This window comes from Lepidochelys kempii, chromosome 3, assembly GCF_965140285.1.
Source record: "Lepidochelys kempii isolate rLepKem1 chromosome 3, rLepKem1.hap1, whole genome shotgun sequence".
Classification (NCBI taxonomy): domain Eukaryota; kingdom Metazoa; phylum Chordata; order Testudines; family Cheloniidae; genus Lepidochelys; species Lepidochelys kempii.
Window position 1 is genome coordinate 117183195 of NC_136382.1, and position 13667 is coordinate 117196861.

General features: G+C 45.7%; 1 protein-coding gene across 4 annotated transcripts in view; it reads right to left on the bottom strand.

Annotated features, from left to right (window-relative positions):
• Positions 1-13013, bottom strand: part of MTRF1L (mitochondrial translation release factor 1 like) — a 26578-nt gene extending 13565 nt beyond the window's left edge. The window contains exons 1-2 of one of the 4 annotated variants that reach the window (XM_073337702.2): positions 12638-13013; positions 2201-2280 (exon numbers count right to left, since the gene is read on the bottom strand). In XM_073337702.2, coding sequence (XP_073193803.2) covers positions 2201-2280; positions 12638-12938 — 381 coding nt within the window. In that variant the 5' untranslated portion in view covers positions 12939-13013. Of the gene's footprint in view, positions 1-773; positions 1102-2200; positions 2283-8838; positions 8942-12637 lie in introns of those variants that run through there. The other 3 variants (XM_073337703.2, XM_073337705.2, XM_073337706.2) reach the window with 3 other exon arrangements.
• Positions 13014-13667: the final 654 nt, after the last annotated feature.

Here is a 13667-nt window from a genome sequence, read left to right on the forward strand (position 1 = left end):
CAATGTAGTAGGAAGCCCATGGAACAATGGGATTGGGAAACCTGCATCATGTGATGCTGTGTCTGCCCCATGAGGCATTGCAAACCCTCCCCAAAGCACCCTGTGGCCAGTTGCACAGTGGGATAGCGACCACAATGCACTGTTGTCTTTGCCATTGCAAGAGCTGCTAATGTGGATGTGCTCCAGTATCACAAGCAGCACCGTGTGGACACCCAACAGCGGTTTAATTCCAGCGTTTTAATAAAAGTGGTATAACTTGTGGCACAGAAACTTGCCAGTGTAGACATACCCTAAGATTTTCTTCCCCTGACATCTCAATGCATACTTGAAATGTTTCAGGTTTCAGAGTAACAGCCGTGTTAGTCTGTATTCGCAAAAAGAAAAGGAGTACTTGTGGCACCTTAGAGACTAACCAATTTATTTGAGCATAAGCTTTTGTTAGCTACAGCTCACTTCATCCGATGAATGCATCTGATGAAGTGAGCTGTAGCTCACGAAAGCTCATGCTCAAATAAATTGGTTAGTCTCTAAGGTGCCACAAGTACTCCTTTTCTTTTTGAAATATTTCAGTATGTTCAGATGGTATGAAAATGTCATGCAAGCTGGCAATCGTTTTATTTTGCAGTCTGTTACAGTAGCTCCTTAACATTCTCCAAGTAGGTAGTTTTCTTAATGCTCTTTCTCCATACTCAGCGTTTTAAGCTCAGCCTCCATTTTTGTATTATAATTTTCCCCAGGCAACTCCCTTTAATACATGAATATATAATACTTACTAGCATTTCTCGGTAGACTTCAAGGAAGGTAAGTATCATTATCCTCATTGTATAGGCAAAATAACCTGCTCAAAGTCATACAGCAGGTCAATGGAAGTCCTAGGAATAGAACCCAAATCTCCTGACTTCCAGTCTAATGCCCTTTTTGTTAATACACTACCTCCCTGAAGACTAACTGGAGTCAAGTGTGCGTTTGTTGAGAAAAGGCTTTTTTGTGTTTGTGATGGTGAAAGGCTCCCTTCAAGATGACCAACAAAACCTTGCGCAGATTTCCATCAGCCAGAAGAGGCCTCTGCTTCTGGAGACTGCAGAAATCACTGACCAATATCTGGAAATGGAAAGTCTTTTTTAAACAGATCTTCTTTTAACTCAGTACTAGCTTATCAACTAAGTAGCTCTATGACTGAAAAAGTTCGAAAGTGTGTCATGGAGCTGTTGAGGATTTTTGTTTTGTTTTATTTTATTTCTTTTAAATCAGGAGAGATGTGAATTTGTATTGAGTCACAAATTAAAAATGCCCTGAAATTAAAACCTGAAAATACGTCATTAATAGCCTTTATAAAACAATTTTACACGTTGGACCAAGCTCGCTTCAAACACTTCCCTGTAATGTTTTCACCCATTACTGCTTGCTTGTACTGAGTAAAGTTTCTCTATATCAATATCTTTGTCCTATCTATTCTTCCTGTAAATCTATACATTTTTGTATGTTTACAAAAAAATAAGCATATAAACCAACTGTCATTTTGGTGCTGGATGAGCATGTGGCAAAATTAATCAATTTTCTTTAACAGATCAGATTTAGAAAAAAGCAATAACTTTTTAACTTGTTATCATGCACATTCCAGAGGGAATGATTTTGATGAAAGTTACTACTATGCAGATGCCTATACAAACTAACAAGTGGGAACTATTACATAGTTTACAAATGTCTTTTGTAAAAGCAATAGCCTACTCTCACAATGATCCTATGTGTATTTGCCCTTATCAGTTGATAAAGGCCCTGGGCACATATATAAGCAGTAAAACTAAGTAACTGTTTCTCTTGCAGCCAGAGAAAGGAGGAAGCCTTATTAGCATTTATAGTTTGACATTCTTGAGAAGTGCTCACATAGTTGCTCTATAAATACAAATAAATGCTTTTCAGGTTTCAGGAATGGTCTAAGGATATTTGGTCCATGGAGGGATGGACTAGATTACCTCTCAAGGTCCCTTCCCCAGCCCTGTATTTCTGTGATTTTATAATATGTCAACTTTGCAGTTCTTCACTTCAAACATGGGATGGTATTTCATTCTATCAACTATAAAAAATGAAAAACTAATTTGAATGAAGTTGTATGGTTATAAATGAGGACAGGATTTGGCTAGTGCTCATTTAACTTTGAATAGTAGACGGACATATGCCGTTACTTTACAAAGGACTATACCTGGCGCTTCAATTCAGTTATCTCTTCCTGACAGGAAACTATTTCTTCTTCTGCAAGCTTCTGCAAATCTTCATTCTCACCTGCAATATCGGAGTGTGTTAATCCTCAAGAGCTATGATTTACACAATCTCATTAATCCTCCCTCCACAATAGCTGTATGATGAACCACACTTCTTACTGAATAAAAATATATTTTGCATGTCATTAAAAGTTGAAAAATATGATATGCGATTACCTTAGACCTTAGTCCATCCCGTGCTTTGCTGCACATTGGGCTACCCTAACATTTGCCATGATACATGATAGAGTTGAATAATTATTTTTAATAGTATTTTCTAGTATTGTCTAGATTAGATATGGGGAGATCCACTCTATTCAATATCTCTTTATTCTATCCAGAAAGAAACGTGAAAACTAACTAGGGGCATGGCTACACTGGAAACTTCAAAACGCTCCCACGGCAGTCCTTTGAAGTGCAAGTGTGGTAGTGTGCAAGCACCGGGAGAGAAGAGAGCTCTCCCAGCGCTCCTGGTAATCCACCTCCATGAGGGGATTACCTCTAAGTGCTGGGAGCATAGCCTGTCTACACTAGCGCTTTAAAGCGCTCAGACTTGCTGCACTCAGGGGGGTGATTTTTCACACCCCTGAGCCAGCAAGTTAGAGCGCTATAAAATGTAAGTGTAGACAAGCCCTAGGAGTTAATCTTAAAATTCTCTATTTACCTAAGGGTTTGCCTGAATCACAACATTCTCACCTCTACCCCACCCCTCAGCACAGATGACATTTCTTGAATATTACAAGCAATTCTTAAAATAAATTAATCCAGCCCAGACAGACTTTTAAACAACCTGCAATTATCACTTCTAGCAATGAAGGGGACTGTTATATTTGTCATGCCCATTCAATCCTTTATCGTTCTTCTGCAATTATCAAGAATGGTGCCAATGTGGTGGTAGTTTTTGTGAAGCTTACACCAGTCCACGGGATACTGAACTAAAAATACTACGTACATTTAGCTAGCACACAGGCCAAACCGGTCATCATATTGCAGTAACTCTTGGCCACTTCTGACCTTGACTGGATTCCGAATGGTAACCCAGAAGTTGAAGGCTTTATATCCCATTACCAGTCACCTCATAAAAATGTTTTCAAAGCATAGAGTTCTAAACAATAGTTTCTTTTCAATGTAAAATCAAACACTTTTGATGTAGAATAGCTGAAAAAAATTACATTTAATGTTGAAAGTTGAAAACTATTGTGTACCTATCATTAAAAAATTTACTGGAATAGTGTTTCACTAAAAAATTCCTGACCATGCTTGATTTTAGATACTACCAATATTTGTACACAAGCTTATTTTAGGACCAGCCTACTCTAGAAAGGCTTTGCCGATACAGCTATATTGGTATAGCTATATCAGCAGAGGCCCAATTGGAGACGCAATTTATAAGGGCATAAGGAGGTCTCTGCAGGTATAGTTAAACAACTTCCCAAATGACAAAAGCTATTCCAGCAAAAGGACTCTTTTGCTTATATAACTATGTCTACACAGGATTTTGCCAGTATTGCTGGGCTGGTCACAGCTATGCCAGCAAGATGTTGTTACCTAGACTTAAGTGTTGCCTACATTGGCAAGTTTCTCTCCAGTAAAGCAGCTTTCTGCGCTATAACTCCCAAGGTGTACACACTGCCAGGCCACTTAGTGCACAGAAACTGTGCAGTTGTAGCGATTTAATTAAAAAAAAACAAAACAAAAAACCACACCCCGACAAGAGGTGTACAGCTTTCTGTGCTGGGGCTACAGCGCTGCAATGCCACTGTTGACACCGTGGCGATTACAGCGCTGCGATTGGCCTCTGGGAGCTGTCTCACAATGCCTGTTCTCGCCTCTCTGGTCATCGGTTTGAACTCTACTGCCCTGCCCTCAGGTGACCAATCGTCATCCCCACCCCATAAATTCCTTTGGAAATTTGAAAGTCCCCTTCCTGTTTGCTTGGTGATGTGTGCAGTAGTGTCTGCGCATCTTTCCAGGTGGCCATGTCTGCTCCATGCACCATGCGATCCCCCGCTTGGAGCAATGCCAAGCTACTGGACCTCATCAGTATTTGGGAAGAGGAGGCTGTCCAGTCCCAGTTGCTCTCCATCCGTAGGAAGAATGATACCGACAGAGATTTCACGATGCATGACAGAAAGGGTCCATGACCGGGACACATTACAATGTAGGGTCAAAGTGAAGGAGCTGCGCAATGCCTACTACAAGGCGCGGGAAGCAAACAGCCACTTCAGTGCTGCGCCCACAAGCTGCCGGTTCTACAAAGAGCTGGACACGAAACTCGGCAGTGATCCCACCTCCACTGCGAAGGCCTCTGTGAATACTTCGCTGGCTCACGTGCCAGTTGAGACGGGACTGAGCCAGAAGGAGGAAATCTTGGATGAGGATGTGGCGGGGGACCCAGAAGCAGATGACGACTCAGAGGCCAGAGATGCATGCAGCCATGAGCTCTTTTCTACCCTGAAGGAGCCTAGCCAGTCACAGCTGTCGGAGACTGGCGAAGCGCAAACAGGAGAGGAGGCCCCTGGTAAGTGGATTTGATTTTGGGAATTGCTGAAACGAGTTGTTGGGGGCAGGGGGATGGCAGAAAGCAGACTTGTCTCCCACTGTATGCCTACTCTGAGTGGCGGAACAGGCTGTTGATTGACTCCCTCACTTCACAGGCATCTCCCTCAGAGATCTCCAGGAAACTCTTGTGGAGATACTGGGCAATCTGCTGGCACTGCTGCAGGTTCTTGGGCAGAGCTGCTTTGTTTCTTGCCCCATTAACGGTAACTTTCCCACACCACTGTGCCATCATGGGGGGGAAGAGGGGAAACATTGCTGCACACATGTGAGCTGCATAGGGGCCAGGACGGAAGCCATAGGCTTGGAGAAGACCCTCCCCAGATTCCCTGCTCACCCTCAGCAGCAAGATATCTTCCATAATGATCACATCCTGTGGAAAGTGTGGGGACAGGAATGATTATCAGCCCCCCAACAGTGCTGGCTCTCACCAAGAGCCATGTCCCCACTGTACAGCAGGGTCCGGGAAGAGTGATATACCCTGCCCCTGCGGCTACTCACCATTTTGGGGGTCTTGTGGCTCATGTGTGCTTGCCTGGGATCAGCCAGTTAGTGACAGGTGTGAGAGTACTGGCTGTGTTTTAAAGCACTGAATCAGTGTTGTCTGTGTTGCAAAGAATACTGCTTCTGTAAAACGTTGCGTTTAAACTTCACAGAGATGACCTTGGGAGCCCAGCCTCCCTCTTTGTTAGCAGCAGCTGAATGGCTGCGCAGAATTAGAAAGTGGCCAAGAAGAACTAAGGAGGACTTTCTGCATGAGGTTATGATGCATTCTGCTGCCGAGAAACAGGAATTGAAGGAGTGGAGGGACAGCAAGAAGAGGGACCGAAAGGAGAACACAGCACGTGAGAATGAAGCCACGGAGCAGCTCTTAAACGTTATGGAGTGCCAAGCAGACACGATCCAGGTGATACTAGCTCTTCAAACTGAGTAGCTCTGTGCCCACCCTCCCCTACAGCTGCTGTTGCAAAACTCTTTCCCATGCATATCCCCCCCAACACATTCTTATCAACCTCCTGGCTCCAGTCTCTACCCGCAGCATTCCACTCCTCCCTCCTCACAGTCCGGCACTATGGACTCCCACTGCACTCAACACCATTCCCTCAGCAGTTTGGCCCTGCTGAAGTACAGTACCCACATTATACTCCAAAGAAGAAGGTTGGATATGATCCCTGGACATACACAAATCTTTAGGCATCCCGGGACCCCTCCTCCCCCTGCGATCTTCCCTTCCCCCATCCCCCTCCCTGCAGATGTATTTTTTTGTTTGACTCTCCTCTGATTGTTGTCTTTTAATAAAAGAATTGTGTTGATTTGAAAGCAATCTTTATTTTATCAATTGAAAGCAAAAAGAGCACTGCAAAGCAACATACAATTATGTTAAACCCCTTTATTGCATCATGTGCACCAAATCACCTCCTAGCATTACAAACGCTGCACTCCCGAGCATAGCAACAAATATTAGAGGCTTTCAGCTTCAAATTGCTGTCTCAAGGCATCCCTCATCCTTATGGCCCTGCGCTGTGCCCTTCTAATAGCCCTGGTCTCTAGCTGTTCAAACTTAGCCTCTAGGTGCTGAGCCTCTACGGTTCAGCCCTGAGTGAAGCTTTCACCCTTCCCTTCACAAATATTATGGGGCATACAGCACGTGGCCCCATGTATGGCTTCATAAGCCACGGCATTAAGGGGTAGGTGGGGTCTCCCAGGATCACAATGGGCATTTCAACTTCCCCTACAATGATCTTCTGGTCCAGGAAGAAAGTCCCTGCTTGCAGCTTCTTGAACAGGCCAGAGTTCCCAAAAGATGCATGAGTCATGCACCTTTCTGGACCAGCCTGCCTTAATGTCTGTGAAATGCCCACGGTGGTCCACAAGTGCCTGGAGAATCATTGAGAAACACCCCTTGCAATTAATGTACTCAGTGGCAAGGTGGTCGGGTGCCAGAATTGGAATATGCGTGCCAACTATCGCCTCTCCGCAATTAGGGAAGCCCATTTCTGCAAAGCCGTCCACAATGTCACACACGTTGCCCAGAGTCACGGTCTTTTGGAGCAGGATGCGATTAATGGCCCTGCACACTTCCATCAACACGAGTCCAACAGTCGACTTTCTGACTCCAAACTGGTTAGTGGCTGATCAGTAGCAGTCTGGAGTAGCCAACTTCCACAGTGCAATCGCCCCACACTTCTCCAATGGCAGGGCAGTTCTCATTCTCGTGTCCTTGCACCACAGGACTGGGGCGAGCTCATCACATAGTCCCATGAATGTGGCTTTCCTCATCCGAAAGTTCTGCAGCCACTACTCGTCATCCCAGACGTGCATGACGATGTGATCCCACCACTCAGTGATTGTTTCCCGAGCCCAAAAGCGGCATTCCACCATGGTCAGCACCTCTGTGAATGCCACAAGCAATCTTGTGTCGTAGCTTCTACGTGTGGCGAGATCAATGTCGCACTCCTCTTGCCTTTGTAGTTTAAGGAATAATTCCACTGCCACTCATGACGTGTTGTCAGAGCGAGCAGCATACTGGTGAGCAGTTCAGGATCCATTCCTGCAGCCCGAAGAGGCAGGGCACGCAGTACAGAAACCACTGAAAGATTGCGCCAAAGGTGGACAGAAGCTCAGGGATTTCTGGGATGCGAAGCAATGCATCACGACGCATTGGGACAGGACCCAGGATGCCCCGCAACCGCCTCTGCCTTCCCACAAGTCTTAGCAGCAGAAGAGGTGCTCTGTGGGATAGCTGCCCAGAGTGTACTGCTCCAAATACCATTGCAAGTGTGAACACACTATTGCACAGGCAGCTGACGGTGTGAAAACACAAGAGCAGTTTCCTTTCAGCGCTCTCTGAGCAGAGCTGTAACTTTGTCAGTGTAGACATGCCCTTAGGCTACCAAATATAATTTCACATACAACAAAACACCACACCCAAGACAATCTCTTAAGAAAACACTATGACCCCACTGAAAGGCGAAGGCTCTTTGTGTACGGTCTACTCAGAAAATGAAAGTGTGACTGGAGTGCAGGTAGGCATATCCACACTAGCTTTAATCCAGCTAGCATAGATAACAATAGTAGTGAAGACATGGCATTCAGTGTAGGTTAGCTCAAGTATGTAGCCAGGGTCCTTAGTGGGCTTGTACTCAGGTGAGTAGCCTGCAATGAAGTCCATGTCACCACATCTTCATTACTGTTGTTATCCATGCTAGGTAGATTAGTGTGGGTATGCCTGCCTGGGCTACAATTACACCTGTGTAAATATACCCTCAAGTGTCTGTTGCTTGAATGCAGTGAGCGATAAGGAAACAGTATCAGCATGGATTAAGCAGGTGTGCGTTACACACACACACTCCTTCCCTCCCCAGTTCAGTTAGTAGATATAGAGCAGCTCTTTCAATGAGTCTGCTCTCTACACTTCATTGCTTGGGCTGCACTGCTACTCTTTGCTGAGAGCCTTTCACTCCCCTGCTACTTCTGTTGGCTTCCGAATTTAAGTCTGAATTAAACTTTTGACACAACAAGCCTAGAGCAACATAGAAAAGATGCTCTGCTACATTGCCAGCCTCAGGCAAATAAAAATATCCTCCGAGGGAACACTGGTAAAGAGTGCAGAAGGTGGTGTTTGCCTATTTGCTATATATGCTAATACAGGTTAGAAGCATAAATTGTCATGCATACTCAAAAGACCAGACGATGCTCTAAATAAGGATGGGTGGACTCAAAACTGATTTCCAATACATGATTTTTTATTGTGATTAAGACAGTAGCTGTACTGTATCTCATTTTTCCTCCTCTATCTAGAAGGAAAATGCTGTGCACTGTACAGTTACTGGGGCTGCATTATTTCCCACACACGCTCAATTCTAAATTGACCTGCAAGTATGTTTAAAGGGAGGATCATTAAATAAAGCTGGTGATCTGCATTTATAGACAGGCTCTCAGCACCATGTAAGCCTCATGTTAGAGGCTTGAGAAGTGTGTAAAACCTTGATTGGGCACTCTTCACTAAATTCAATATTACCCATTAGATGTAGCGTAGTAGCCGTGTCAGTCCCAGGCTATTAGAGAGACAGCATGGGTAATGTAATAGCCTCATGGTCTCGGACACCATCCGATGGTCCAAGGACATCTACATCGAACACATCACCGGCCACTGACAGTACCAGGAGGTGTGAGCCGGTACGACATCGTGCATCAACTATGGGAAAGGGACTGAGAGACTTTTTCCATTGGAACATATGAACTGGAACCATAAACTCACTGAACATTAAAACCCACCAAATGAGGTTAGATCTATCCTCATCATCATATCCGCTCATTATACTCCACACCTGAATATAGCCATTAAATGGACAACACACCCCCATAACTCAATGTCTGTTCTTTGACCCGTTAAACTTTTACCCCAAATCAGGGAGACTGCAGATTATGTATTCCTTATGCCACCCGCTCCTAAACTGAATTTCGCACCCCTTGATAATCTGTACCTTATTCCCTGATAACCAGAAACTTCTATGCCTAAACTCTGTACCGTTTTCTTTTTACTTCAACATTATCTTAATAAAATTAATAAATCTCTCTATTACCCGTTGTAAATTATAGGGCCATATCTTAATGGGAAAAAAAAAGGTGAAGTTTTGAATTAAGTTAGCTTAGTCAAGTTAGCTTAGAACATCCAAAAGCCCTTTAAGGCCTTACCATCACTAAGAAAGAAGGTATGCTTTTAACAAATTAATTTAATATGTGTTAAAACCCTGGTGTAGTCAAAGTTATTTTTAGTTTTAAAATCTTAGCTAGTCAAGTAAACTGTAGGCTCCCCACTATGGTTTACCTCAATCAGCTAATGTGTTAAAAGTACAACTGCTTGTCTACATTAGGATTTTAACATGTTAATATATATCTTTTTCCTAGTGACAATGAGGTCTAAGGCTATATCTTCACTGCAGTGAAATAACTAATGCAACCAAAACAATCTAAGGCCTGAGCTACACTAAAACTTATTTCTACATAGTTTCAGAGCTCAGGGCTGTGAAATATCCACACAACTGAGCACTGTCGTTATGCCAACCTAATCCCCCGTCTAGACGCAGCTAGGTTGATGGAAGAATACTTGTGTCGATCTAGCAATTGTTGCTTGGGAAGGAAGTGTTTCTGCAGCAACTGAAAAAACCTGTTCCATCACTGTAGGCTGTGTCTACACACTGTGAGATTATACAGGCATAGCTATTGCGCCCGAACTATGCCACTATAGTCCCCATAGCATAGACATAGCTGATGAGTAAAAAGTCAAATGATTGCCAGGTGGAGGTGGTAGAATTATTTCTATTTCACTCTTTTCATTTGTAATTGTTCCATGAAGAGCTTATACAAGCAAATTTTAGTCCATCATCTATTTGCAAAGTGACAGTTATGATCTTTTATGGTCTGGGGAAAATATACCATGTTAGAAAATATTAATTTTGGGCCTGCGCACACTAGGATAAGATAAGTGTTTTTAGAATGCATTGGCTAACACATATTAACACAAAACTTCAATACTGCCAACATGCAAACATTAAAAAATCATGAGTCAGGCCCCTCAAAAACATGACAGGTTTCAGAGTAGCAGCCGTGGTAGTCTGTATTTGCAAAAAGAAAAAGGAGGACTTGTGGCACCTTAGAGACTAACCAATTTATTTGAGCATAAGCTTTCGTGAGCTACAGCTCAACTTCTGGGTACTCTTCTGGCTCTGTCAATCTGTTTCTTCACTTCAGCAGGTGGGCATTATAGTTGTAAGAATGCTTATGCTAACTTTTTTATGGCTGACTTAGAACAACGCTTCCTCAGCTCTTGTCCCCTAATGTCCCTACTCTAATTGTGCTACATTGATGACATTTTCATCATCTGGACCCATGGAAAAGAAGCCCTTGAGGAATTCCACCATGATTTCAACCATTTCCATCCCACCATCAACCTCAGCCTGCACCAGTCCACACAAGAGATCCACTTCCTGGACACTATGGTGCTAATAAGCGATGGTCACATAAACACCACCCTATACTGGAAACCTACTGACCGCTATTCCTACCTACATGCCTCCAGCTTTCATCCAGACCACACCACACGACCCATTGTCTACAGCCAAGCTATACGATACAACCGCATTTGCTCCAACCCCTCAGACAGAGACAAACACCTACAAGATCTCTATCAAGCATTCTTACAACTACAATACCCACCTGCTGAAGTGAAGAAACAGATTGACAGAGCCAGAAGAGTACCCGGAAGTCACCTACTACAGGACAGGCCCAACAAAGAAAATAACAGAATGCCATCACCTTCAGCCCCCAACTAAAACCTCTCCAACACATCATAAAGGATCTACAACCTATCCTGAAGGAGGACCCATCACTCTCACAGATCTTGGGAGACAGGCCAGTCCTTGCTTACAGACAGCCCCACAACCTGAAGCAAATACTCACCAGCAACCACACCACACAATAGAACCACTAACCCAGGAACCTGTCCTTGCAACACAGCCCGATGCCAACTGTGTCCACATATCTATTCAGGAGACACCATCATAGGGCCTAATCACATCAGCCACACTATCAGAGGCTCGTTCACCTGCACATCTACCAATGTGATATATGCCATCATGTGCCAGCAATGCCCCTCTACCATGGACATTGGCCAAACTGGACAGTCTCTACGTAAAAGAATAAATGGACACAAATCAGACGTCAAGAATTATAACATTCAAAAACCAGTTGGAAAACACTTCAATCTCTTTGGTCACTCGATTACAGACCTAAAAGTGGCAATTCTTCAACAAAAAAACTTCAAAAACAGACTCCAACAAGAGACTGCTGAATTGGAATTAATTTGCAAACTGGATACAATTAATTTAGGCTTGAATAGAGACTGGGAGTGGATGGGTCATTACACAAAGTGAAACTATTTCCCCATGTTTATTCCCCTCCCCGACGTTCTTGTCAACTGCTGGAAATGGCCCACCTTGATCATCACTACAAAAGGTTCTTCCCCCCTGCTCTCCAACTGGTAATAGCTCACCTTAAGTGTGTATGGTAACACCCATTGTTTCATGTTCTCTATGAATATAAATCTCCCCACTGTATTTTCCACTAAATGCATCCAATGAAGTGAGCTGTAGCTCACGAAAGCTTATGCTCTAATAAATGTGTTAGTCTCTAAGGTGCCACAAGTACTCCTTTTCTTTTTTCGAGAACATGAGTTTTTCTAAAAGTAATATTTTTTTTCTGGTTATAGAGCCTTTAGGGTTCACATTTGCAATTTTTTCTCTGCCATCCCTGAAGGCTGGAAACTTTTTTCAAAAATGAAACCTGTGATTCTCACTTAAAAAAAAAACAATTGCAGGAACTATGGCCCAGATCCCCAAGGGGATTTAAATCCTAGCCTAGATAGGACCGTCAGGGGCACAAGCCCAATTAACACTCACTGATACTGGGGAAATTATTTCAGCTTAAGGTAAAGTGTGAATTTAAAGCAGAACAGCTATTGCTGATTAACTCCTTGTGTGCAGGCTCTTATTCTGCAACAGGAGCATCTTAATCTCAACTGCATTAAACTAAAATGCAATAAAGCACCGAGCACTCTTAATTCCAGATTTAATCAGGAATTAACTCCCCCTGTAGACAAACCCAGAGCTAGCTGCCACGGGCACGCACACTGCGCAGGCGCACACACACAGCAAGCTCAGTCCCAGCACCTGGGGTTGCGCGTCCGATATCCCACGGGGCGGGTGGGCGGAGCCAGAAAGAGGGGGCGGGGCCATTCGCGCTCTGCGGGGGTCTCTCACCTCCTCGTGCCAGCTCTTGCGTGTCCCGCAACTCCTGCTCCTTGGCCCACAGCCGCTGGACCCGCGCTCCCAGCTCGGGGCCGGCTCGGCCCCGCGTCTGCTCCTCCAGGAAGCGGCGCAGCCCGGGCGCGGCGAACAGCGTCTCCAGGCCAGGCCAGGAGCTCAGCGGGCGCCGCGGCGGCTGCGCGGCACGTCCCCAGCCCAGACAGGCCCCGGCGGCGGCCCCGCGGCAGCTCCTGGCCGGAGGCGGGGCCGCGCGCAGCCCTTGCCCCGCGAGGAGAGTCCGCGCGAGCAGCCGCATGACCCACGCGAGCGACCCGCGGCGGAAAAGACCGAAGAGGCTCGAGTCTGTCTCCGGCCACGACCTCTTCGGGAATGGCCGGAAACGTTCGGGTGGCTCCCCTTGAATCCCGGAAACTGCCGAAGGCGCTCGGCTCCCCACCAGCTTCGGAAACAGCCGACAAGGGATCGGACTGGACGGCCAGGAGAAGGGGGCGGGGCGGAGACAGACCCAGGCCCCACCACTGACGCGGCGTGTCTGAGCCGCCGGGTCCTAGCTCGCCCCGGCACACGGCGGCCGGAGCCTTCGCCAGAGGTTGGGCAAGACCCAGGGAAGGTCCGAGAGAGCCAGAGCCACCCGTGATCATCACCCTGCGTCTCTACAGCCTCTGCACCCCTCCTACCTCTACATCCCCACAGCCCCTGCCAGCCACACAGCCCCTCCTTCCTCTAGTCCCCACAGCCCCTCCAACTACACAGCTCCTCCTACCTATACGTCCCACAGCCCCTCCTTCCTCTAGTCCCCACAGCCCCTCCTACCTATAATCCCACAGCCCCTCCAACTACACAGCTCCTCCTACCTATACGTCCCACAGCCCCTCCAACTACACAGCCCCTTCTACCTATACATCCCACAGCCCCTCCAACTACACAGCCCCTCCTACCTATACGTCCCCACAGCCCCTCCCAGCCACACAGCCCCTCCTACCTATACGTCCCCACAGCCCCTCCTACCTATACGTTCCCACAG